Consider the following 27260-nt stretch of genomic DNA (forward strand, 5'->3'; position numbering starts at 1 on the left):
TGTGTTGTGCATGTGTGTGATGTGTGGGCTGTGTATGATGTGTGTGTGGTATGTGAGTGCACATGTGCGTGCACACACGCACACACATACACACACACACACGCCTGTGCAGAGGGGCATGGCCCTGGCCCCGCTCGCTGCAGGAAGCAGCTCGGGGCTGCCACTGCAGAAGCGGACAGCTGCCGGATCACTGGTGCTCTGAGTCCCCATCATGACGCACCCTCTTGAAGACATCCCCTCGTACAGCCTGGTGTGGCTCATCTCAGCTGCCAAAACACATCCCGTGAGACCCAGCGCCGGCTCCGGGAGGGCAGGAACGGTCCTCCAGGAAAAAACCAACCGCTGGGAAGCTCGAGGGCCACCCGGGCTCCCCTGGAGGTGTGATGTAGCTGTACAGGGCCCCCCGGCCATCACAGGACCACGCTTGGAGCCTCTGCCCCGCCTGGCTGCCAGACCCCACCGTGTGAACTCACGGGTTGTTTAGAGAACTAACTAAGCAGACAGAGATGATGCATTCTGAAGAGTTTGGCGTGCAGTAAATTGGTGTTTTCTCCAAGCCTCTGATAGCCTACCTCAATGCCAGGCACATGGTGCATCCTCACCAAGCACTGGATGGAGAGTAAGCGCCAGGGCCACTGCACATCAGACAAGCGGCGCGGCTCGCGGGATGTCAGATCTAATTGCATCTGAACGCCGTGGGCTCCTAGGCGTGCACCAGCAAGGCAGGGGCCGGGCTGGAGGTGGGGGGTGGAGGGGGGCGGTCCCTCCCACGGCTGCAGATGCCAAGGCTGTGAAGAACTGGCACAGCCGAGGAGTGGAAAAGGGCACGTGCTGGGGAGGACCTGTCCTAGGGCTGTGTTTCCCAGTTACCACTCGCACCAACGACGGGGGGAAGGGGAGTAATCAGTCAGGTAGGACGTCTGGGGAGTGCCTTAGGATGAAGCTTCTGCATCCCTCAGTGCCTGAAGTTGGGGGCAACGTTTGTGTGTGTGCGTGTTTAGTTGTATAACAGACCTCAATTTGGACACACATCATGGAAGGAGTTAATCGTCATCATCATCCCAGTTGCCAAGTAAACTTCTGAGTGCGCATGGTGTCAGGCCCTTGCCAAGAGTTCCATCTTCCCAGGAACCCTAACGGGTGGGGACTCTGTAATTAACATCCTCCTTTTAAAGACAGGGCACTGAAGCTCAGAGAAGTAGAGTGATTTCTCCAAGGCCACAGCCAATGACGTGGAGAGTTAGGGTCTGAACTCAAAACTTCCTTTGTTGTTGCTGTTCGGTTGCTAAGTCGTGTCCCACTCTTTTCCATCCCGTGGTCTGCAGCACAACAGGCTTCCCTGTCCTTCACTATCTCCTGGACTTTGCTCAAACTCATGTCCATTGAGTCGGTGATGCCATCCAACCATCTCATCCTCTGTCATCCCCTTCTCCTGCCTTCAATCTTTCCCAGCATCAGGATCTTTTCCAGTGAGTTGGCTCTCTGCATCAGATGGCCAAAATATTGGGGCTTCAGCTTCAGCATCAGTGTTTCCAATGAATATTCAGGGTTGATTCCCTTAAGGATCAACTGGTTTGATCTCCTTGCAGTTCAAGGAACTCTCAAGAGTCTTCTCCAGCACCATAGTTCAAAAGCATCAATTCTTCAGTGCTCAGCCTTTTTTATGGTCCAGCTCTCACATCCGTACATGACTATTGGAAAAACCATAGCTTTGACTATATAGATCTTTGTCAGCAAAGTGATGTCTCTGCTTTTTAATATGCTATCTAGATTTGTCATAGCTTTTCTTCCAAGGAGCAAGTGTATTTTTAAATTTCATGGCTGCAGTCATCATCCTCTATGACAGGCAAAAAGAAAGCCTTTTCCTAAAAAAATCTCAGGATCTTTTGAGAGTGCCTTGCACATGTTAAGAAGCATCAGGTGCAGAAAGAAACATTTTCTGATTCTTTATTCCAGGCACTGAGACCTGGGTAGAATTCATAGCTATGGGATCATAGGTAAGTTACTTCACTTCTCTGGGCCTCAGTTTCTTCATCTGTAAAATGGGGACAATGATAGTCTTCTCCTAGGGACAGTTGTGCACAGAGATGTCATTTGGAGTTTCAGACTGGGACCAGGAGACCTGAGTTCTCACCCCTACTCTTCGTTGGGTGTGGTAGCTTGAGTGCAGAAATGATTTAAAAGCTCTGGGGCCCCCTCTGTGTCCAGACCCTTTGTAGGGAGGCTCCCAGACACCTGCCACCAAGAGATGGAGTACACTTCTCCATCCCTCGAATCTGGTCTGGCCCTTGCTTTGTGAATTGCCATAGGATACCAATGATGTGGCAATTCCTGGTCTAGGCTCACTCAAGAGGCCGTGAATGCTCTTGAGTGGAATACTCATGGCTGTGGAATGCTGGCCAGTCACCAAAGGAAGGAGCCCAAACCAGCTGTTGGATGATGAGAGACCGTGGAGCAGAGGTGAACCATCCCAGGCTAGGGCTGCCTAGAGTGATAGCCAGCCCGCCCCAAATACGTAAGAAAGGCCAGCCATGGACCCCCGGGGCCTCCTACCTAGCCCATAGTTGCCCACAGACACAGGAGGGAGTCAGCTCAGACCAGGACAATCCCCCCTTGCTGACCTGCAGACTCATGAGACATGCCACAAGCTTGCTGTTTTTTTATCAGTGAATTTGGGGTGGTTTGTTATACAGCGATAGCTGACTGAGAGGGCAATCTGGGACAGTCTTTCCCCATCTCTGGGCCACAGTTTCCTCATGTGAAATTGGATGGAATTTGGCCTCTATGAACTGTGCTGCTCCAGATTCCCTAGAGTGTTTGGCTCTGGGAAAAAAATCCCTTCTCTCTCCACTAATGGACTGGAGGGCTTTCTTTCTATTGTGGCCATTTCTCTTCATGATTTATGCTGCTGTCTGGACATGGTTTCCCTGGTGGCTCAGATGGTAAAGAATCTTCCTGCAATGCAGGAGACCCGAGTTCGATACTGGGTTGGAAAGATGCCCTGGAGAAGGGAATGGCAACCCAGTCCAATATGCTTGCCTGGAGAATTCCATGGACAGAGGAGCCTGGTGGGCTACAGTCCATGGTGTCACAAGAGTCGGATACAAATGACCAACTAACACACTGAGTGTCTGTGCTTCTGAGGGCTGCTACCAACTCTTAAAAATATACATATTTACTTGGCTGCACAGGTCTTAGTTGTGGCATGCAGGACCTTTGTTTCACCATGCAGGATATTTCATTGCAGCATAGGGACTCTGTAGTTGTGGCTGTGGGCTCTCTAGTTGTGGCTGTGGGCTCTCTAGTTGTGGCTGGGGGCTCTCTAGTTGTGGCTGGGGGCTCTCTAGTTGTGGCTGTGGGCTCTCTAGTTGTGGCTGTGGGCTCTCTAGTTGTGACTGGGGGATCTCTAGTTGTGGCTCTGGGATCTCTAGTTGTGGCTCTGGGCTCTCTAGTTGTGGCTGTGGGTCCTCTAGTTGTGGCTGTGGGCTCTCTAGTTGTGGCTGTGGGCTCTCTAGTTGTGACTGGGGGATCTCTAGTTGTGGCTCTGGGATCTCTAGTTGTGGCTCTAGACTCTCTAGTTGTGGCTGGGGGCTCTCTAGTTGTGGCTCTGGGCTCTCTAGTTGTGGCTCTGGGCTCTCTAGTTGTGGCTCTGGGCTCTCTAGGTGTGGCTGTGGGATCTCTAGTTGTGGCTCTGGGCTCTCTAGTTGTGGCTGTGGGCTCTCTAGTTGTGACTGGGGGATCTCTAGTTGTGGCTCTGGGCTCTCTAGTTGTGGCTGTGGGTCCTCTAGTTGTGGCTGTGGGCTCTCTAGTTGTGGCTGTGGGCTCTCTAGTTGTGACTGGGGGATCTCTAGTTGTGGCTCTGGGATCTCTAGTTGTGGCTCTAGACTCTCTAGTTGTGGCTGGGGGCTCTCTAGTTGTGGCTCTGGGCTCTCTAGTTGTGGCTCTGGGCTCTCTAGGTGTGGCTGTGGGCTCTCTAGCTGTAACTCTGGACTCTCTAGTTGTGGAGCATGGGCTCTCTAGTTGTGGGGCATGGACTCTCTAGTTGTGGCTGTGGGCTCTCTAGTTGTGGCTGTGGGCTCTCTAGTTGTGGCTGGGGGCTCTCTAGTTGTGGCTCTGGGCTCTCTAGTTGTGGCTCTGGGCTCTCTAGTTGTGGCTGGGGGCTCTCTAGTTGTGGCTCTGGGCTCTCTAGTTGTGGCTCTGGGCTCTCTAGTTGTGGCTCTGGGCCCTCTAGTTGTGGCTGTGGGCTCTCTAGCTGTAACTCTGGACTCTCTAGTTGTGGAGCATGGGCTCTCTAGTTGTGGCTGTGGGCTCTCTAGTTGTGGCTGGGGGCTCTCTAGTTGTGGGGCATGGATTCTCTAGTTGTGGCTCTGGGCTCTCTAGTTGTGGCTGGGGGCTCTCTAGTTGTGGCTCTGGGCTCTCTAGGTGTGGCTCTGGGCTCTCTAGTTGTGGCTCTGGGCTCTCTAGTTGTGGCTCTGGGCTCTCTAGGTGTGGCTCTGGGCTCTCTAGTTGTGGCTCTGGGCTCTCTAGGTGTGGCTCTGGGCTCTCTAGGTGTGGCTCTGGGCTCTCTAGTTGTGGCTCTGGGCTCTCTAGGTGTGGCTCTGGGCTCTCTAGTTGTGGCTCTGGGCTCTCAAGTTGTGCTGCGCAGGCCCCAGAGCGCTGGGCTCATAGTGGTGGCCCATGGGATCTTAGTTCCCCGACCAGAGATTGAACCCGCGTCCCTCATCTTGCAGTGCGGATTCTCACTCACTGGACCGCCAGGGACGGGCCTGCCCTCAACTCTTGGCTCTCTCTTCTTGCCTGGTTCTTGGGCTGCGTTCTCCCCGCCCAAAGAAGCTATATCCTTTTGATGGACAGGAGTGCCTCTGGACAGGCACTTAATTTTTAGGGCTTGGAATTAACTTAGTGCAGAACGGGTTGGCAGCAGCTGAAGAGACATATTCCACAGCTATCAATCATATGGTTACCGGGGTTTGTTATTAGGTTCTTTTATTTCCTGGCTGATGGATTATGCTGGGGTCCATAAACAGGGAGAGATTTGGGGCTGTGTTCCACAGTGAACCCAAGAAAAGCAAACTGGAGCTTGGCTGAAATTTTGTTTTTCCAGAAATATATATATATATACATACACACACACACACACACACACACACACTCACACGTGTGTGTGTATATAAATATATAGGAAGTAGGTGTGCAGGAAAAGGGAGGAGGGCTTCTCTTTTCTTCGAGCCTCAATTTTTCCTTCTGTAAAATGGGTCAAGGGATTTCTCCTTTACTGAACACCTCATTACCATTTATTGTGCAGTTATAATATTGGATTTTGGCCCCAGAGACCTGGGTTCAAATTCCACTTGGTTTCTTTCTAGCTGTGTGACTTTGGGCAAGTGACTTCAACTCTCTGAGCCTCTTGAGTTTTCCCATCTGTAAAATGGGGGCAATCATAATGTGATCACACAGGTTTCTCAAGTGAGAGTTAAATGACTTGACATGGAAAAAGCACTTAGTGACTGGCAAACAGGAAGCATTCAATGAATTCAGATATTTATTGTGATGCCAATGATAACTGCCATCATCATCCATGAAATAACTCCTGCCATCTGTTTACCCTAAAGTCTGGCATACACTAGGGACGATTATTTGCCAATTTGGTGCCAGAAGCCTTACTGAGAACTTTACATATTTTTAAATAAACATACACACTCAAGATCTCTCTCTCTCTTTTATTCAACAGATATTTATTGAGCACTTACTGTGTGCCAGGCCCTGGGGATATAAACAAAATATCCCATTGCAAGGCAGTCACCTTCTGTCACCTGCCTGAAAATGCAGAGCCTGTAAGCAGCAGAGTCAGGCTTCAAAGGAACTATCTCTGACCCTAAAAGAGGTGATACCCACTTTAAAGGCGGAAAGTGAAAAGGAGCTAAGAACTAAGAACCTCTTTATGAGAGTGAAAAAGCTGGCTTCAAACTCAAACTTCAAAAAATGAAGATCATGGTAACCAGTTCCATCACTTCATGGAAAACAGATGGGGAAAAGTAGGAGCAGTGACAGATTCTATTTTCTTGGGCTCCAAAATCACTTCAGATGCTGCCTGCAGCCACAAAATTAAAAGATGTTTGCTCCTTGGAAGAAAAGCTGTGACAAACCTAGACAGAGTATTAAAAAGCAGAGACATCACTTTGCCGACAAAGATCCACATAGTATAAGCTATGGTTTTTCCAATAGTCATGTATGGATGTGAGAGTTGGACCATAAAGAAAGCTGAGCACTGAGGAATTGATGTTTTCAAATTCTGGTGCTAGAGAAGACTCTTGAGAGTCTCTTGGACAGCAAGGCGATCAAACCAGTCAATCCTAAAGGAAATCAACCCTCAATATTCACTGGAAGGACTGATGCTGAAACTCCAATACTTTGGCCACCCGACGCAAAGAGCCAGCTAAATGGGAAAGACTCTGATGCTGGGAAAGATTGAAGGAAAGAGGAGAAGGGAAAGACAGAGGATGAGATGGTGGGATGGCATCACCAACTCAATGGACATGAGTTTGGGCAAACTCCAGGAGATAGTGAAGGACAGGGATGCCTGGTGTGCTGCAGACCATGGGGTCACGAAGAGTCAGACATGACTCAGCAACTGAACAACAACCCTTTGACCCTAGAAACTTCGCGTCTGGCACGCAGCATCTCCGAGGTTGTGGCCCCGGGGCTCAGCTGTTGCAGCCACACCCAGGCTGTCTTTCAGGCCCTAACTCTGACCTGCTGTGTGATGCTGGGCAAGTCGCCTCCCCTCTCTGGGCCTCCTTCCAGATATTCCGTTCTTGAGCCTCTTCTCCAACCATTCCTTAGTTTTTTTTTATCCTCCTTTCTATGATTTACATTTTGAGAGGGCAAGAGTGAGAAAGAAGAGAGATTTAAGAAACTCAGAAGGATTCAGGGGCTTCCATGGTGGTCCGGTCACTGAGACTGTCTGCTCCCGCTGCAGGGGGCCCGGGTCCAATCCCTGATCAGGAAACAAGATCTTTTCACTGTGGTAAGACCGTATGTGTTGCAAAGACGATCAGAGATCCCGTGTACTGCAACTAAGACTCTGGCACAGCCAAATAAATAAATAAATAAATAAATTTAAAAAATAAGTTCTGAAGGACTTGAAAGATTCACATCCAGATGCACTTTAGGGTAAGCAGCGGACTCCTGATGGAACTGGGAAGTACAAGGCAGGTCAGGGACTAGGCATTTTCGGTGTGAAGGAGGTAAAGTCTGGGGGCTCCTGACTCATCCTACTCACCTTCTTACCTATGATACTGACAGTGCAGATTGACGGTTCTAATTACTGCTTCTCCTTGGAAGAAAAACTATGACCAACCTAGATAGCATATTAAAAAGCAGAGTCATTACTCTACTGACAAAGGTCCAAACAGTCAAAGCTATGGTTTTTCCAGTAGTCATGTGTGCATGTGAGAGTTGGACAGTAAAAGAGGCTGAGCACTGAAGAAATGATGCTTTTGAACTGTGGTGTTGGAGGAGACTCTTGAGAGTCCCTTGGACTGCAAGGAGATCCAACCAGTCCATCCTAAAGGAGATCAGTCCTGAATGTGCATTGGAAGGACTGATGCTGAAGCCGAAGCTCCAATACTTTGGCCACCTGATGCGGAGAGCTGACTCATTGGAAATGACCCTGTGCTGGGGAAGATTGAAGGTAAAAGGAGAAGTGGATGACGGAAGATGAGAAGCTTGGATGGCATCACTGACTCAATGGACATGAGTTTGAGCAAGCTCTGGGAGTTGGTGATGGACGGGAAGCCTGGTGTGCTGCAGCCCATGGGGTCACAGAGTCGGACAGGGCTGAGCGACTGAACTGAAGAGGATGGCTGCTGCAGTTCAGGGCACCCTCCCCGATGCCTGCAACACTGCCTGAGTCCTGTGTTCACAGGGGCCCCTCGGGCAATGCCCTTCTCCCATTACAGTTTGACCAAAGGACACCCCTCAGAATCCTGCTTGGAGGCCACCCTCTCTGTGACATTCCCATAACCCCAGCGCCCCAACCCCACCCCTCCAGCCACAGCACTGTGCCTGCACCCCGCGGAGTTGCCTGTTTATGGTCCTACTTCCCTTCCTGCCCTGTGAGTTGCTGGAGGCCTGGGAGCCTTCCTGCTTCATCACTGAGACATACAGCTAATGCCCCCAAAGGCTGTTCAAGTCAGTGCCAGTGGAGGCTACGGCGTGCACACAGACCCTGGCCCCGTCCTTCCCTGGCTCTGTGACCTGAGGCAGCCGCTTCACCTCTCTGCGCTGTCATTCCCAAATCCACAAAGCGGTGGGGATCAAGACGGACTCACGAGGATTCCTGGCACCTGTAGCCCTCATTTACGAAGCGCCAACTACATGTCGGGCCCCACGTGATGGGCTCTGCGTACGTTATCTCTAAATTTGGGTAATTACCCCTCTGCAATTATCTCTGCTCACATTAGCACTAATTTATGTAATTATTATCTCCATGTAATAATGTTCACATTCATTATTGCTCTCGGGGATGAATGATGCAGCTCAGGGCCCGGCACGCAGTAGGTCTTTCATAAATGATGACTAATTAGAGCCGTTATCCTAATGCCCACAGCATCAAGAGATGGGCCCAGAAGACAAGGGGGAGAAGAGTCCCCTCTCGCGGGCCACAGGTGGCTGAGGTCCTCATGACTCATCAAAGATTCCAGCACCTACTACAGGCCACCTACCCAGCAGCGCAAACTTTCCCCTTCCCCAATGTGATAAATAACAATTGCAAACACTTAGGCCACGTGAGGGGCCCCGAGGATGGAATTATTTTCACTATCAAAGCCAAATTGGTTTACTAAAACTGTCAGCGGAAACCAAGCAAGATAAATTAAAGCCAGCAGCTCCTGGGCTGCGTGGCTTCCTCGCTAGTGAGATGCTATTTTCTCTCCCTCTGTGGGAGGAAGCGGGCGTCAGGCCCAGATCCTGCTCTGCCAAGTGTGTGCTGAGGTTTGCCGTAGAGAGACCCAGGCTGGTGACCCCGAGGGCTCAGCTCCCTCCTGCAATGCTTTAATCCTGTTAGCCGCCTGAACCCCTTCCCCTGCTGCCTGGTTTGGGCATGTCCAGACTCCCTAATGTGGCCTTCAAGGCCCTGCCTGATCCCACAGCTTCCTCATTGGCACCACGCCTCCTGTATCTCTGAGCTCCAGACACACAAGGGTTCCTCCAGCTCCTTTCACAGGCTGGCGACGACCCTAGACCCTGAAGACATTCAAGCAGACTTTGATTCCCAGCCACGTGATCACAGTCACCGCTCTACTTCTAAGCACATGTGTGGGCTCAGTTGCTCAGTCATGTCTGACTCTTTGTGACCCCCCTGGACTGTAGTCTGCCAGGCTCCTCTGTCTATGGGATTTGCCAGGCAAGAATACTAGAGTGGGTTGCCACTGCCTTCTCTAGGAGATCTTCCCAATCCAGGGATTGAACCCATGTCTCCTGCATTAGTAGGAGGACTCTTTACCACTGAGCCACCTGGGAAGCCCTCTACTTCTATGAGTTTATTCATCTGTAAAGTGGAGATAACAACCAGACTCGCTGCCTGTGTTTGTTCACAAGGGATGTGAATGCCTGGGATGCAGTAAATGCTCAGCATACATTCCATGTTATGGACGAATAATAAGAGAGTCATGCTTCCTGCTTCTGGACCTTAGTGCATGCTGTTCCTTCTGGCTGGAACACTGTTGCCTCCATCTTTGCCCGTCTTCTGTCTGTTCCAGTTCATAGGCAGTGTGCTGGAACCAGTGGCTCCTGCCGGGTCATACGAGCTGACTGTTAAGGGCCCAGGCATTTGGTGAGCCTGGTGATGTTGTATTGATTGCTTGGAATTGGTTTCACAGTGTAAGTATTTACACTGAGGAAATTGGCAAATGCTGCAAATCAGGGAGTTGCTCCCCAGCCCACCAGCCAAGAAAAGCCATTGTGGAACCTTGGCCAGCATTCTCCTGCTCTAGAATAACCCCATGTCTTTCGGGTCTGAGCAGCTGGCACGATGGACGACTCCTTTCTGAGATGGGAAGATGAGTTGAAACAGGTTTGGAAAAAGAGAATCAAGGGGTTTAAGCCCAGGGACTTCATTGGAGATGCCTCTTAGACATCAAAGTGAAGAGGTGAGAAAGCAGGTGGAAATAAGGTGGGCATAATAGCTGCATATTCCTCCTAGGATTACTTGGAGGAGCAAATCAATTAACACTTGGGAAGAACCTTGCAGACAGTAAGTACTCAATGATGAAAATGGCTTTCCTCACCATTTCCATGAGAAACGACCTTAACCACTGCCTAGACTTGTGGTTCCTCCAGTCCAAATCTGGTTGGGGGATACTTCTTGTAAAGAGGGGGCATTATTTCTAAAAACTGAATTTATATTAGGGAAATGTAAATCAAAACTACCATGAGGTATTACCTCACACTAGTCAGAATGGCTTCATTAAAATGTCTACAAATGACAAATGCTGGAGAGGATGTGGAGAAAAGGGAATGCTCCTACACTGTTGGTGGCAATGTAACTTGGTGTAGCCCCTATGGAGAACAGTATGGAGGTTTCTCATAGAACTAAAAATAGAGGTGCCATATGATCCAGAAATCTTACTTCTGGGCATGTATCTTAACAAAACCATCAATATAATTTGAAAAGATAAATGCACCCCAATGTTCTCTGTAGCCTATTCATAATAGTCAAGACATGGAAGCAACGTAAATGTCTATCAACAGATGAACAGATAAAGATGTACATATACACACTGGAATACTACTCAGCCATAAAGAAGAATGACATAATGCCACTTGCAGTGACACAAATAGACCTAGAGATGATCATATTAAGTGAAGTAAGTCAAAGACAGATATCATACACTATCACTTATATGTGGGATCTAAAATATGACACAAATGAACTTATCAATGATACAAAAACAGGCACAGAGAACAGACTCCTGGTTCCTAAGGGAGAGTGGGGGAAGGGAGGGAAGGATTGGGAGTTTGGGATTATCAGATGCAAACTGTTATATATAGGATGGATAAACAACAAGGTCTCATTGCAGAGCACAGGGAACTATATTCAATACCCTGTGATAAACCACAATGGAAAACCATATGAAAAATATGTGTAACCCCTACCCAACCTCCACACTCCAGCCACAACAAACTCCTGTTAAGCCACAAGTGGGCCACTTTCTCGCTCATTTCCAGACTTTGCACATGCTGTACTCACTGTCTGGACCCTCTTCATTCCTCTTCATCACTTGTGTACCCTCCTTCATCCCATCCCAGAAGTCACTACCTCCTGGAGGCCCTCCATGATTTCACACTGACTCCCTCAGCAGCCTGCTCTCCCCATCATTGCTCTTATCACACTGCACATAGTTTCATGTCCTCATTTACTAGACAGTGAGGGCAGAGACTGTCCCACCTTTCTCACAACTGTCTCCAGTGCCTAGCCGAGTGCTCCCACACAGGGGTGCACAGCATATTTTTCAGAGTTTATAGAGACCAGTCAACCTGCTCTTTTCCAATATAAGCTTTACTGCCGAGTTGGCAACTATCAGAGCCTTTTCAGTGCTTGGCTCATAGCAGATACTCAGAAAACATGTCTTGAATGAATGAGCACTTTATTCCAGGCTCTAGAAGTCAGAGAGCCAACAATGGGAGAAAGGGGGTGACTTCTCATTGAGGAGGGAGGGAGGCAGTGGGCAAGGGAGGCTTAACACTTGCCTCCAGTAGCCACAAAACACCCTGTTCCAGGAGTCTCATTATAGATGAGAAAAGCCAAAGCCCAGGGAGAAGTCCAAAGTCACTCAGCTGTAGGTGGAGGAGACGAGAAATTCTGACTCAGGTTGGCCCGACCCCAAGGCCACAAGAGGCAGCTGTGTACTGACGGTAAATCTATGAGTCAGGGCAGCCTCTGAGGACTCTCAGAACCTCTGCCTCTCAGGAGCCTCTGCCTCCAAGGGACTGCTCCAAAGACGGTCACTCATAGTCTTGCAAATCATCTTCCTCTTGCCAGGCTCCTCTGCAGAGCCAGGGAGCCCCAGAGTCCTGCCTCCCAGTCAAGCAAGTTCTACTTCAGGCTTGTGGGGAGAGCTGACCCCCAGAGGTCCTGTCTGCATCCAGAAAGGCCCTTCCGAACTTGGCACCCAGCCACGTGTCTGAGTCTGCTGGCAAGCCCTTTCTTCTGCTTTTCTAGACACACTGTCTGTCTCTGTACCCTTCTTCCGATCCCTGCAGACTTAGAGAGGGAAAGTTCTGATGGAGCATCTAATAGGTACCCTCACTGAGTATTGGAAAACAGACACACAGCCAGGGAAAGGCCACGCATTATAACATGTCTCTTTCGTTTGGCAGTCACTGTCTGAGCATCTGCTGTGTGTCAGACTCTGTGTAAGATGCTGGAAGAGAGAGAAATCAGATCAGGTCCTGACTGCAAGGACCTTCTGGTCTAGTTGAGTGAGATAGATGGGAAAACAAGCTACTGTGTGTGTTAGACTTTCTTCCTCCTTCCGACCATACTGGCCATTCGGTCCTCTGAAAAGGCTGTCCTTGCTCTTGGCACAGGACCTTAAGGGGATTCTGTTCCTTTTGACTATGCTCACTCCAATTCACCTTTACGTTCTGAGCCTTCTCAGATCCTCCAGGAAAGGCTTCTCTGACCTTCCTCTTGACATCAGATCCCCATTATAGAATCGCATGGCATCAGGCACCTTTCCTTACATGGCTTAACAAAGTTAAATTGACGCATCTCCTCATTTAGTGCACACTTCCTGAGTAGACTGAATTTTCTGAAGACAGGGGCTCTTTCTGGGTGTGTACGATGTTGCTTCCCCACCATCGGGACCCCAGTTCTTTGCATAGCTTAATTAATAGTGGTCGAAACAATCAAGCAGGAGCAATTTCTTCCCCAACTGGCTAGACCTGGGGGTCCACCCATCAGAAACACTCACAACTGGATGTCTAAGAAGATCCGCTTCTCCTCGCCTACGTGGATCTTCCAGACACAGTCTTCACCTTCCACGTAGGGCTCTGGCCAGTTTGGCGACAGCACCACCCCGGCCACGGCAGAGAGCTCCCCACCGCACATGGCTGTAAAAGACACAGACAGACAGACATGATGCATAAGGAAACAGATCCGGCAGAACAGTTAGGAGTGTGGGCTATGAAACCAGACAGTCCATACGTGTGTGGAAGGATTAAATTCAGACCGGCCACCTGTCTCCTCCAGCTGAAGGCTGGCAAAGGTGGGATAAGGACATTGTACTGGGGGTTCTGCAACCCTGGGATTCAACTGACTGAGAAGCAAGAGTCTTTGAAAAAATTCCAGAAAGTTTCAGAAACCAAACCTTGAATTTGCCATTCACCAACAACTGTTCACATAACATTTACCTTGTATTTAGGACATTCCTGTATCATTTACATTGTGTTTGCAATTGTTTATGTAGTATTTACTTTGTATTGTAAGTAATCTAGAAGTGATTTAAAGTATATGAGAGGATGTGCCCTTTTATATAAGGGACTTGAGTATCCATAAATTTTTGTATGGAGGGGGTGTGTAGTGACGGTTCTGGAACCAATCCCTTGCAGATACCAAGGGGTGGCTGTTGCTCTTTCAGTACCAAGGACAGAGCCAAGGTTTCAAGGACCTCTTCAACAGGCTTCCCCTTGAGCAGGGGGCGTAGAGAACGAGAGATGGTGCATTTGACTCAGGTGGACCTGAGTCTGAGTCTTGTCTCAGCCACCAAAGGCTCTGTTGACAAGGCATGTAAGTTCTTGGAGCCTCAGCTGTTTCCCTCTGTACAGCAGGGAGAAACATCAGTGTGGACCTCACTGGGCAATTCTGAGGCTTAACTGAGCTCATGGATGTCAGACACGGCACAGTGCCAGGCACACGGTAAGTATTCAGTAATTCTTAGTTAATGTTACTGTGGAGGGCCATGGCTCTGAACTGGAAGTGGAGATGTGTGGCTGCACCTGGCCCTTTAAATTTCACTCTGTGTTTGGCGCTTTGGAAAGTTCTCAATGTGGCAGAGGCCAAAGCACCAATAAATTCCGCTCTGTTAAACCAGCACATTTAATACAGGGATCAATCCCTCACCACGGCAAGGCTATGACTTCATGCCAACCGCCATCTGGGCGGCGGCTGCCAGAAGCCAGGACTCTGTTCATTACTCCGCATTCCCCACGTGAGTCCAGGCTCGGAGCGGCTCAGTCAGTGGTCTTAAACATGGAGAAGCGGGGAGGGCAGGGCGCTGGGCATCCACGCAGATGAGGGTTCCACAGAGCTGACACTGTCCAAAGGGGCAAAGAGCACAGGTCTCGGAGAACAGAGAGACCAGAGTTCCATGCCCGCTTCTGCCAATCACCCTCAGTGTGTTATGCGGCATGTCACACCCCGGCTGCTATTTCTCTGTCTCTACATGGGATCAATAACAAGATGCACCTCAGGTGGTGGACTCCTTGGGTGACTCAGCAGTAAAGGATCCTCCTGCCAATGCAGGAGATTTGAGTTCAATCCTTGGGTCGGGAAGATCCTCTGGAAGAGGAAAGGGCAACCCACTCCAGTATTCTTGCCTGGGAAAGCCCATGAATGGAGGAGTCTGGTGGGTAACAAACAGTTCATGGGGTCACAAAGAATCAGACACAACTTAGCAACTGAACAAGACAGGCTTGTGGTGAGGATTAAATCATATAATGCACAGAGTGCCTGCAACACAGTTTCTCTGCACTCCTATTAACAACTTATTATCATCATTATCATTAATTAGACTCAGGGTTGCCATGTGCTGTTGGGTGGGTTGTGCACTGCGCAAGGCTGCATAGCATATATAGGAGCTGAAGTCCATGCAGAGATCTTCTCACCAAGCCACACACGATGGGGCCTTGTATCTGGAGGAAGGGGCCCCTTTTCAATTTTATCCATTTTGTAGTTTTCTCAAGGATCAGCAGCAAACCTGACCCAAAGGAAGGTGAGCCCTGGAAAGGGTTCTAATCCTAAAATCAGTACCTAAGCTGGATCTCTTCATCTGAAGGAGTGGCGGGCCCTGGGACATCCTGGAGGGAGGGTTGTGACCCACTCACCTCTGCACAGGGGCTCTGTGTCATTCCAGTATGGGTCTCGCACGTTGATGCACTCAATGATGGCCGGGCCCTGCTCCAGAGAGTGGCCGGGGTCGCAGGTGAACTCCACTATGGTCCCGATGTTATAGGTTGGGTCGGACGTGGTGAAGTTCCCGTTCTGAATGTAGGGCTCGTAGCAGTGGCCTTTCTCAAAGGCTGGGGCCAGAATACAAAAGAGGGCAGCCACTCACATGAGTCAGGGGAGGCTCACAGGGCTTTGTCACACGAGCAGGCGCCCCACTTTCTGCTCAGGGAAGCCCCATGGAGAACGGGTACCAGACCCCCCCGCTCCAGCTCCTGCTGACCTGCTGAGGGCCCTTGGCCACTCACCTGGCCTCTCTACCTCTTTATTTTCATATCTGAAATGGGAACAAGGACCGTTGCCTCCCCAGCCTCAAAGAGGCAGCCTTTGGAATTCCAAGGGTCAGTCGAGCCATGACCTCTTCTCCAGTCTTAGCAGGTCACATTTCTACCTCCCAAGACCCAGCCCTGCCACGCTTCCCTCCATCCCACAGTGACAACCCAGCAGAGGGGGCGGCCCCCTGGGACCCTCACCCTCGAACCGGATGTTGAAGGCTGAGGCGGCCGGCGGCTGGTTGGACGTGAATTCGATGCGGATGGTATGGCCATCGCTCAGTAGGCCCTCAAAGGGGACATTCTCAGTTTGGAAGGAGTCATAGAGAAGAGTGGACTTGTTGGTCAGCCCGCTGTAGACCATCATCCTAGCAGTGCAGAAGGAGATGGGGGTCAATGAGAGGTCTTCAGGGGCCACTGACATGCTGCAGTGGGAGGCGTGTGCTGTGAGCACCCCCTCTGGGACCTCATTCTCAGACTCACACCCCGACTTCACCCCATACTCACCAGGATGCTCCGCGTCATCTCACCAAATTTGTCTCCCTTTCTGTACAATGCTTATCCTAGACTCATGGATGGATTCTGAGCTTGTAAGGAAAGTGCTGTGTATATGTAATGACCAATTGAATTAATTGATACCAATTATTTATTACTAATATGGGCTTCCCTGGTGGCTCAGCAGTAAAGGATCTACCTGCAATACAGGAGTTGAGGGAGATGTGGGTTCAATCCCTGGTTCGGGAAGACCCTCTGGAGGAGGACGTGGCAACCTACCCCACTATTCTTCCCTGGAGAGTACCATGGACAGAGAAGCCTGGCGGGCTATAGTCCATGGGGGTCACAAAGAGTTGGACATGACTCAAGCGACTTCGCAGCTGCAGTATTTATTACTAATTAAGAAGTTGGGATGATGAGGTTAATAACATTCTTGAAACACTGTATACACATACACATACACGCGTGCGCGTAATGAGACAGAGTCCTGACTTCAAATTCTGAGCTGTGGGACTTTGGACAAAAACATTTTACCCCACTGAGCCTCAGATTCTTCATCTGTAAAATGGGTACAAGAGTGTGGGGATTAGAGGCCAAGGGTATAGTGTACAGGACAGAGCAGGTATGCAGGTCAGACGACCAATCGTTGGACCACCACCAGGCTCTGTCACTGACTCTTGCCTCCCGAGAACACCGTGCGTGGAGTTGGAGGAGTCCCAATTTCCAGTCCCCAGTTCCCCATTCACTGAAGTTACACAAGTCTCAACACATCTCGGGCCTCACTTTCCACAATCCTGAAAGGAGGGATCACAAAATCTTTCTGACCTGTCTTAGAGGGGGCTTTGAAAAGATGAAGCACCCTGAAAACTGAAAGGTGTCAGACAAAATGTTGGTATTCAGTCTTAGTGTTATTAAAACCCTCTGGCGCTTGACTCTTTGCTGGCCTTGGCAGTTTTAAAAAAGTTACACAAAAATGTGGAAGGAACCAGTATACAAATTGGATCACTTACTTTTATGGATGGGATCATAAATAGGCATTTTTAATTTTTCAAGTTTTGGGTTTTTTTTTTACCATGACCCATAAAAAGGGTTTATCATATGGATTTCTAATGTCATCAAACTGTAGAAATGTTGGAGTCCCAGTCTGTTTATTCTGCCTTGTGTCCCCTGTGATTTGGATAAGGAGGGGGCTGGGGTAGAGGCCAAGGGCCATTCTGAGAGCGCAGGGGCTCTTCACAATCTTTGAATCCCTTCTGACTTTGTTGTCTCTCCAGGGCCATGCCCAGGACTCTTCTTTCAGAGAATTGCAGCCTTTAGCAGCGAGGGGTGCTCTAGGGCACACCCTCAGGATCTCAAAATCTCTACAGTCAATGACTCTCCCCCAAAGTAGCAGTTTTCTAGCTATGTTCTCTAGAATGTCTGAAATAGTTTGAGTTTTATCTCAAATCTATGTATAGTCTATGGTCAAATGGGCTTGGAAAATTTCAATGAAAATTAAACATTTTTTTCCCTTGCAGGACTTGTCAGTGCCTTTGCCAGTGAATGTGCCTTGATGCCAAGATAGAGACTGGGTATAGTGTCTCCCAAACATATTTGACCAGAGAACCCACTTTCTATGCTGCATATTATGGGACTGCAGTTTAGAAAGACGTCATTTTCGGGGGGGGGGGTGGTGGAAATCATCTTTAAAATTCCATTTCACTCCTCTACTCAAAATCCTTCCATGGCTCTCTACAGCTTATAGAAGCACCTGGCAGCCAAAGCCCTTCAGAAGATGGCCCACATTTACCTCCTCAACTTTGTCCATCTCCACTCCTGTTCTCCCTGCTTGGGCTAGCTACTCCATCCACTCACCGTATTTTGGATTCCCTGATTGAATCTCTAAGGTTTAGATCCAGGTCCCATATCTTACATGGAGCCTTCTCTAGCTCTAAGCTCTTGCAACTGTGGCATTTAAGCTGTTTTTCCTCAATAAACTCCATGGACAGATAGAGCTCCCCTTTCTTCTTAGCACAGCGAGTATCTTCACTGTGTGTGTATGTGCACGTGCACACACACACACACACGCACACACACACACACACACACACACACACACACGTGCACCCTGACCTTTGATCTTGATGAACAACTCCAAACTTCTTTCCCTACAGATACTTGAGCACTGGTTTTCCCTGGTGGTTGTAAACACGTCCCTTTCATAAACCTGTGCAGGGCTCCACAGAAACCCCTAGTGAAACTACAGTGTCCACATGTCTGTCGGCTCATTTATCAGGATTTCATAAACTTCCAGAAAATACTCATTTTGGTTAATTGTTCTTTCTCTCTGCTTCTCAGTGTCTGGTCTATATGTACACTTGGTTTATTCCCAGCACTGTTCAGAAGAGGCAAACCAGAGGTCTAAACATTAAAAAGCATTCATCACTGAGGGCTCCCAGGTCCTGCTTCTCCAGAGGGAAGAGACTGGGCATCTATTTTTCTGAAAGGTTCCTGAGTTCATTCTGATGCTACAGAGAATCCAGGCTCTGAAGCCCCTATTTGACACCTTGTACTTTAAGGCAGTGATTTATTGATACAGAGTTGTTCAGGATAAAGCTGGATGGTTTGGAGGGAAGTGGACTCCAGAGTTGGGTAAATTATTCAGGTGTCTTGTATTTTCTCAGCATCCTTTCCCAGAGGTTAATGGTTTCGGTCTGAAGCTTCAAAGAAGCCAGGACACTATAATTCTAAGTTGAAAGTTGGACGGAATCCAGGACCCCAAGGTGCTGGCGTTCTGTTGGCGCCTGACCCGCACCCCTCCGCACTCACCGCTCACCCAGTTTGGGCTGGTTTCCGGAGGCTCTGAGAATCAGCCAGTGCAGCCAGCTCAAGGGGTGAGAGCGATGCTGAGGAGTCAGTGAGTGTCCTCCAGCGGGGGGTGAGTGGGCAGGTAAATACCCTAGTTCCCTTGCCCTCTGACAGGAACTCTCTGAGCCCTGCTAAATACAGCTCCCTGGGGGACCCCTGTAGATAAGAGACCTGAATCTACTCCCTTTCCTTCTCGGCTCATTTTCTTGGTGCTTTCTAGGATCAGCTTCTAAATAAACCACTTTCTTTCATACCATTGTCATCCCAAGGGAAGCCACTCTAACACAGCAATTCTAAGCAGCCAAGGCCCTAATTTTCTAGAATATCCCAGAATATTCTGGAATAAGGTCTCAGCTTATCAAAGTTTTCAGATTCTGGCTTCTGTGCTTATTACTGTGCCTATTACATCGACAGATGTGCTCCTGGCCAAATGCTGTCTTGTTATTGAAAGTTCCCTCGTGTGCATACATCTGGTTTTTGAATCTCAATTTCCTGTCACACCAGGAATGAATGTTCTTCTCTCCCATTCTCCATCGAGGCTAATACCTGATGTGGGCAGAGAGCAGGTGCTCAGTGAATTTTCTCTCCTTGCTCCACTGCAAAAAGGGATGTGTAGGAGAAGGGATGAGGCCATGCAAGGCAGGGGGGACTCCCTTCCTGCCTCTCCCCCTACCCTGCTGCGTGACTGGGGCGAGTCTCTTCCCCGCTGCATGCCCTGCTTCCCTTATGTGTAAAACGAGGAGATCAAAACTGATGGTTTCTAATATCCTCGCCTCCCTCCCAACTCTTCCTTTCTTGACCTCCATGAGTCAACAGTTTAGCCATTTCAAGACTCCAAATCCCAAGCCACACCCCAACACTCTGGGAAGGCAGGAGGCCGGCTGGGGACCTCAGGGGTTTACCTGTCCTTCTGGTGCAGCGCCAGCCTCTCAAAGTGCAGGTGCAGCTTCTGGCCCTCTGGAGCTTCGATCGTCCACACGCAGAACTGGCTCCCATTGGCGTTTGCAGAGTGACTTGGGGACAGGACGCGGCCGATGGTGGCGTTGCGCACAGCCCCTCCACAAGGGGCTGGAGCCAGACGGTAGAGGCGCATGGGCAATGCGAGGATTGCAGAGAGAGAGAGGTCGGGGGTGGGGGGAAGATAAGTGAGTGTTTTATCCTTCTCCGACCCCAGCCCCTTAGTGAGAGGAAATATGCTGGGAAGAGGAGCACCGTGGGAAAGTTCCTTCCTCCTGAAACAGGTCCATCCTGGGTGACAGGAGATCTAGTCCCACGGGATCTGGAACTGCCATGTGCGCGCCACGGTAGGGAAGGGATGACTGATTTAAAGCACTGGCTGTGCCCTGTTCTCGGTTACAAAATGGTAATCAAGAAGGACATAAATATGCAGTTCTCCAAAGAAGAAGTCTACTTTCAGTACTCAGTTAAGCACTCAAAAAAAAAAAAAAAATTCAGCCTCACTAACAGTAAAAGAAATGCAAATCTAAACTATATTCTATCCCAGTCCACCTAATTGGTCCAGATAAAGAGCAGCAATAAACAGGAAGCGCCATCTCCGGTGATGAGAAATGGTTGCTCTCATTCAGGTCTGGTTGGAATGCAAATTACTATGACCTTTCAGGAGGGAAATCTGATGAAAAAATCTGGAAAATGTGTTTAAGCACTTTGACCTGGTAATTAAGGTTCTGGGAACTTAGGTCAAAAAAAAGATTTAGAGAGTTTCACAAAAATGTATGCATGATGATGTTCACTGTTTGATTGCTTCTAAGAGCAAACCACTGAGAAACAACATGAATGTCCGCTTAGAGATGCTCGCTGAGATGCACACCATTCATTCAGATTTTAAAAACCCTGTTATCAAAGAGTACTTCAAAATATAGGAAAATACTCACTATATTTTAAGCGGCGGGAAAAAAGTTAGAAAATGTTCTGCCATACCTATTTCAAAGAGCTATATGCAAAGATCAATTGAGACCAGGAGTACAAAAGTGATGTTAGACTCTTCACCACTTTTGTTATTTCTTGGAAATACTTTTTTTCCCCCAGAGTCATATATTACTTTTACCATAAAAATCTAACATATATGAAAAAATGACCTGTGAACTGAGAAGAGTTCTGCAAATGTTGGGAGGTAGTTTTATTCTTAGAAGATATCTGGCTCTCATTAAATGTTTGTTGAATGACTTCATGACTAACAAAGAATTGTAGAGATAGAAAGGTGAGAGCTCCCTTGCCTGCTCTGGACTCTGCTGTGACTTACAGCAAAGATGCTGCTGGGAAGGCTTGCAGTTTTTTTCAGGACCACGGACAGAGTACTGGGTCACCCATGTGTCCACTCTGCCTCCTGTCCCAAAGCGGAGGTTCAAATCTGCCCGGTGTCACTTATCCACTGTTTATCTAGGACAAGTCACTGAGGCTCTCTGAACCTCTAGTTAAGCGGTAATAATAATTCCACCCTCCTTATGGACGGTGGTGAGAAATTAAACACTTCGTGGACAGGGCTTGGCGCCATCCCTGGCACAGAGTAGGTGCTCAGGACGCAGCCGGCCTTACTGCCCTACAGCTCAGGGGCCGAGGAGATGGACGAGCTGTCCCTGGTGGGGGGCGCCAGCCATCTGTCCTCTCTGAGCGGCTGCTCATTTGCTGCCTCTCTGCTCCCCTTCCTTGCCTTATTAAGCCGACTGATGACTCTGTTTGGCTTCAATTTGCCAGCCGTGGCTCCCCATCCATCTTTCTTAGCACAAATTGAGGCTTAATTCCTCTCTGATTTCATACATAGATAAAAATTAACTTGAGGGAGGCATGGAGACCAACTGCCCTATGGTTTGGATTTTTCTTTTCTTTGTTTTAAACACACACACACACACACACACACACAAAGTTCTGAACAGCCTTGAGAGAACAATACTGCAATAATTAAATCTCAGAATTTAACATCAACTCTCATTTGCATCTTGAATTCTAGTGACTACAAATGCCTGGAGGGCAGGAATGATGTTTTTCTTATTCCTGGTATTCTGTTTGTACATGGCTCATGGTCTGGCACATAGTAGGTGCTCAGTTAATGCGAGCAGCCTATACTCTCCTGGCCATGGTCAGGATTTTTGAGAATATAATAGGGTTTTACTCTCTCAATAACTGAGGATGGTCAAGGTTACGGCCGCTGGTGCAGAGAGAGTGTCGTATAGAGTACTTCTCAATCTGTGACACATAGCACATTAACTATAGAAAGAGCAGGCTAAATGCAGATTTTTGATTAGCTTGGTTTTGCATGGGGCCCAGGATTATGTATTTCCAATAGTCTCACTGGTCTGCAGACTGCACTTTAAATAGTGAACGTGTAAGGCAAACAGCTCAAGAGAGAAGGGCTCTAGATCCAGTTCAATTTCTATCTGGTGACTCTGAGGAAGAAACTTCACCTCCACGAGCCTCAGTTTCCTCATCTGTGAAATGGGGATAATGGTTCACACCATGCAGGATTACTGTGAGGATTTATCATAGCCCTGGCATATGGACTGGTCTCAAAATATGGCAGTTGTCACATCAAAAGCTCAAGCAACAACAACCAAACCCCCCCCCCCCCATAAATTAGACTTTGTCAAAATTAAGGACATTAAGGGGGCGACAGAGGATGAGATGGTTGGATGGCATCACCGACTCAATGGACAAGAGTTTGAGCAAACTCTGGGAGATAGCAAAGGACAGGCAAGTCTGGTGTACTGCAGTCCATGGGGTCACAAGGAGTTGGACATGACTTAGTGACTGAACAACAAAAAGCACACTATTGAGAAGTGAAAAGACAACCCAGAGGGTGGGAGAAAATATTTGCAAATCATACATCTAATAAGAGTCTAGTACCCAGAATACATAAAGAATTCTTACAACTCAAGAAAAAGACAACCACATTTTAAAAATGGGCAAAGGACTTGAATAGACTTTTCTCCCGGAAGATATACAAATGGCCAACAAGCATATGAAAAGCTGCTCACTGTCAGCCACTGGGAAAATGCAAATCAGAATCACACTGGGATACCTTCACACCCACCAGGATGGCCGTCATGATAAAAAGAAGACATGGGAAATAAATGCTGGTGAGGATGTGGAGAAACTGGTACTCTCATACATGGCGGTGGGGGCGGGTGGAAAGGAATATGGTGCAGCCAGTGGAAAACAGCTTGATGGCTCCTCCAAAACTGAAGCATGGAATGACCACATGACCCAGCAACTCCACTTACGGGTATCTACCCAAGAGAAGTGACCACATGTGTCCACACCAAAACCTGCACACAAATGTTCGTAGCACTATTCATAACATCTCCAAAGTCCAAAACAACCTGAACGTCCCCCAATAAGTGAACAGGTAAAGTGTGGTCTATATGATGGAATATTATTCAGCCACCAAAAGGAACAAAGTTCTGATACATGCTACCATATGGATGAACCTTGAGAACACCATGCTGAGTGAATGAAGCTGGATTCAAAATATCACATAATGCATGATCCCATGCATATGAAGTGCCCAGAACTGGCCAATCTGTAGAGACAGGAAGCAGGGACTGGGGACAGGGGAAGATGGGGAGTGACTGTGATGGGTCTAGAGTATTCTTTAGGGGTTGATGAAAGAAGTGGTGATGGCTGCACAGTACTGTGAATCTACTAAATGTCACTAACGGTCACTTTTATGTCACGTGTATTTCTATCATGTAACAAAACTGGCAGTCACCACATTTTTGGATCAGTCTCTTTCCTAAGGTCAATCTTAACACCATGGGCTTCCTCTGTGGCTTAGACAGTAAAGCCTCTGCCTGCAATGCATGAGACCCAGGTTGGGAAGATCCCCTGGAGGAGGTCATGGCAACCCACTCCAGTATGCTTGCCTGGAGAATTCCAAGGACAGAAAAGCCTGGCAGACTACAGCCCGTGGGGTCGCAGAGAGTCGGACATGACTGAGCGACTAACACTTCCCCTTTAACCCCCTGGGGGCTGGTCCCTCCTCTCTTGGGAGACCATCCCTGGTGGGTCCGGCTGAGGCTGGCGTGTACCTGAGCAGATGGGCTCCCGGCTGCTCCAGTGGGGCTTGGAGGCATTGATGCACGTCAGCGTCTTGGCGCCCTGGAGCTCGTAGCCCAGGTGGCAGTGGAAGTGGGCCACCCCGCCCGAGTGCAGGTCCATCACCGTGACGTCCCCGAAGTCAGGCCGGCGGGGGAAGTTGCAGCTCAGCATGAAGGCTGGGGAGAGATGCCGGGGCAGACAGTCATCTCTCAGAGCGGGACACGGAGAACGTGACCCACACCCCGGAGCTGGTTTGTGCTGAGGAGAAGAGATGAGGCCCCCGGGGACTCCGGAGTGCTGGAGGAATGTATTTTGGTGAGTTGATCACGTGGTGCTGCTGAGCCTGCTGGATGAGCACTTTCTCTAGGCTCAAAGCTCACCGCCGCCCCCTCCCCTGCCTAACCGGAGACAGCAGGTGTGGGGTGAAGGGTGTGTCCCCACCCTCCCTGGAGCCTCTCTCCTTGTGGAGACAGAACTACCTTCTCCTTGAGCACGGGAGGGGCGGGATCACCCAGGTAGGTTAGTCCCATCCGCGTGAGCAGCTTAGGTGTTTGTTAAAAATGCAGGCTCTTGGACCAGGGTTAGGAGAATCAGTTCTTCAGGAAATGCCAAGGATGTGAGAGCTGGAACTAAGTCCTGGGAGGTCAGGGCTTGGGTTATGGAAGAGACAGACATGAATTTACGTTCTCTTACTCCATCACTTAGAAACTGGGTGACCTTGGGGATGTGACACAATGCTCTGAACTTCACTCTCCTCCCCTAGGACTGTCCCTATCGCACGGTGGCGGGAAGGATTAAATGGGAAATGCCGAAGGAGAGCCTCCTTAGGCCAACGTGCAGTGGACAGAGCTTGCTGGATGGAGTGGCAGAAGGGTGCACGTGGCCACGTTGAGCTCCTCAAGTTTTATTCTCATAAGAGAATGCGGAGTCCCTCCCTGGACTGTGGTCTGATCTCTCCTGCAGGTGAGGATTTCTGCATTCCCAGTACTCACAAGGAGGACTGAATTCAAGTTCATGGCTCAATGAGCTATTTTTTTCCTCCATTTTTTAATTAACAAAGACAACAGACGCTTGTCTGCATACTGAGAAGGTGCAAGGGAACGGATACTCCTGAATACAGTCATCCATCTGTTTCAGAAACATCCAAGGGGAAATTTTTAAATGAAGTGTTTTTCCAGACATTTGGTCAATGTGACGTACACGTGGATGGCTGTGGATTTCCCGAGATGTGGTGAAGGGCGCCCCCTCCCCGGCAGATACTTGGCAAGTATCCAGGGAGAGCTCCCAGGAAGGGATGGGCCCAGGAGATGGGGGGAAATGGGGTGACACTGAAGGAGAGAGAGAGAGAAGGGGGGGTGGGAACGATGAAAGGGAGAAGAGCAAAGAAAGAAATGAAGGAAGCTGGGACTTCCCGGGTAGTCCAGTGGTTAAGGCTCCGCACTTCCATTGTGGGAGGCTGTGGGTTCAAACCCTGGTTGGGGAACTAAGAACCCATGTGCTGTGCGGTGCAACCAAAAGAAATGAAAAGAAAGAAAAGAGGGAGGAGAAGAGAGGGAAAAGGTAAATAGAAAACAAAAGGAGGCCAGAAGCAGACAAATACAGAAGAAAGTGGAGAAGAAGGGGAAAAAAGCAACAGCCCCTGGCGGCAGAGGCTCCCTACTGGAAGCCCGTGGGCCTTCATGGGATTGGGGTCAGATTCAGGGGCTGTGAATTTGAATGGGAAAAAGGGGCTTGCTTATTCTTCACTGAACAGGTTCAAGGTTAACTGCAAAGGTGGACAACAAACTGTTAGACATTCACAGTACCTGTGGCTTTGTCACCAAGGGAATCACAGATATGTTCACATCAAAATGAATATCTCGACATATTTCTTATGCTCCTTTGAAATTACAATAATTATCAGAGCCACTGGGAAATATGATTTAATGTGTTAATAAAGAAGCACATAGATTATGATATCATAGATTAGAACAATGTTTTGACAACTGCTATTCAATATGAACGGCTTCCTTTTGAACTGTATATATTTTATTTTATGCTCTTAAAAACACGAATCTAAGGGACTTCCCTGCTGGTCCGGTGGTTAGGAATCCACCCTGCAATGCAGGGAAGCTGAGTCTGACCTCAGGTCAGGGAACTAAGACCCCATATGTCTCGGGACAACCAAACCCGCACGCAGCAACTAGAGTCTATGTGCCACAATGAAAGAGCCAGCACGTCGCAATGAAGATCCGCGTGCCGCCACTAAGGCGAGATGCAGCCACATGAATCAATCACAAAAGGAACTGTGACTCTAAGAAGGGGTCCACGGTGTCACCAAACTGGCGCAAAGAGGGTGACAGTCCTGAGCACTGGAGGGGAACGGAGGCCAAAGGAACAGCTCAACAGCCCCGGCCCAACCTCACCCTGGTAGTGCAGCTGGAAGGTCCCGAGGCCGTCGTCCTGGAAGGTGCGAAAGTACACGGAGATGGCGTTGGTGGGGCTGCGGATCACCTGGCCTTCGACCAGGAGCGTGTGGTTGGCCAGGACGGTCAGGGAGGAGCCATCCACCCCTCGGATGGAGAGCAGCTCCCCCTCGGACAGGTTCACGCTCTTCACCTGGGGATGGCAGGGCAGACCGGGTCTGAGACAGGGGGTCCTCCCAGGCAGCAACCCCTCGGAGCCCTGGGAACCTCTCGGTCCCCTGCCATCTCCCAAAGGCCGAGGGGACAGAATGAAGCTGTGGGGGGAGGCACTGCAAGAATTGTCAGCCCCCTTCGCTGGGTCCCATGGGAGAGGGTTTCTGGAGGCTGGCAGCTGAAATAGATTTTTCTGGAACTGGCAGGTGGGGGTAGGGCTTTGATCAGCTTGGGCCTGAGGTCTCATCTCCAGGGAGTCAGGATAGGCATTTTACCTGAAGGTCAGCTCCAGGGAGGAGGGAAAATTTTTGTGCTGCTCAGGGACCCCAGGCCCTAAAATAGTGCCTGGCACATAGTAGGTGCTTGACTATATGCTCGACTTTGCAGACTGACTGAATACATTCTTGCCCTTCTGCACAAACCGGTGAGGGAGTGCAGGGGGCGGGGAGGGGGGTCATCTCTAGGGCTTTCTCAGGCCCACTTTCTTATCCTCCCCACTGCTGGCTTCAGTGGCAGAACCGCCTCAAAGGACTGTGTGCTTGGTTTGCCAAGTCCACTTTCCAGGCTGGGGAGAGGAAGAAGGGAGATACTTTACTTACAAGGATGGTGAACAAACGGAGGAGGGGGTGGGGTGGGGTGGGTGCCCAGTTTGAATATTTCCACCTGCCCTAGTGGGGCCAGGGACTCCAGATCCTCTGCCTCTTGTGTAAGCAAGGCAAGAATTACTCACGAGCCCTTCCCCTGTCA

The 27260-nt window shown here is 49.3% G+C and overlaps 1 protein-coding gene across 1 annotated transcript in view; it reads right to left on the minus strand.

Moving 5' to 3' along the window:
* SEZ6L (seizure related 6 homolog like) overlaps positions 1–27260 on the minus strand; it is a 169479-nt gene that overhangs the window by 36651 nt on the left and 105568 nt on the right. Inside the window, exons 4-9 of the mRNA XM_065903785.1 lie at positions 26301–26493; positions 23886–24071; positions 19746–19911; positions 15703–15869; positions 15109–15303; positions 12978–13116 (exon numbers count right to left, since the gene is read on the minus strand). Coding sequence (XP_065759857.1) covers positions 12978–13116; positions 15109–15303; positions 15703–15869; positions 19746–19911; positions 23886–24071; positions 26301–26493 — 1046 coding nt within the window. The remainder of the gene's footprint in view (positions 1–12977; positions 13117–15108; positions 15304–15702; positions 15870–19745; positions 19912–23885; positions 24072–26300; positions 26494–27260) is intronic.

This window comes from Muntiacus reevesi, chromosome 13, assembly GCF_963930625.1.
Source record: "Muntiacus reevesi chromosome 13, mMunRee1.1, whole genome shotgun sequence".
Taxonomy (NCBI): domain Eukaryota; kingdom Metazoa; phylum Chordata; class Mammalia; order Artiodactyla; family Cervidae; genus Muntiacus; species Muntiacus reevesi.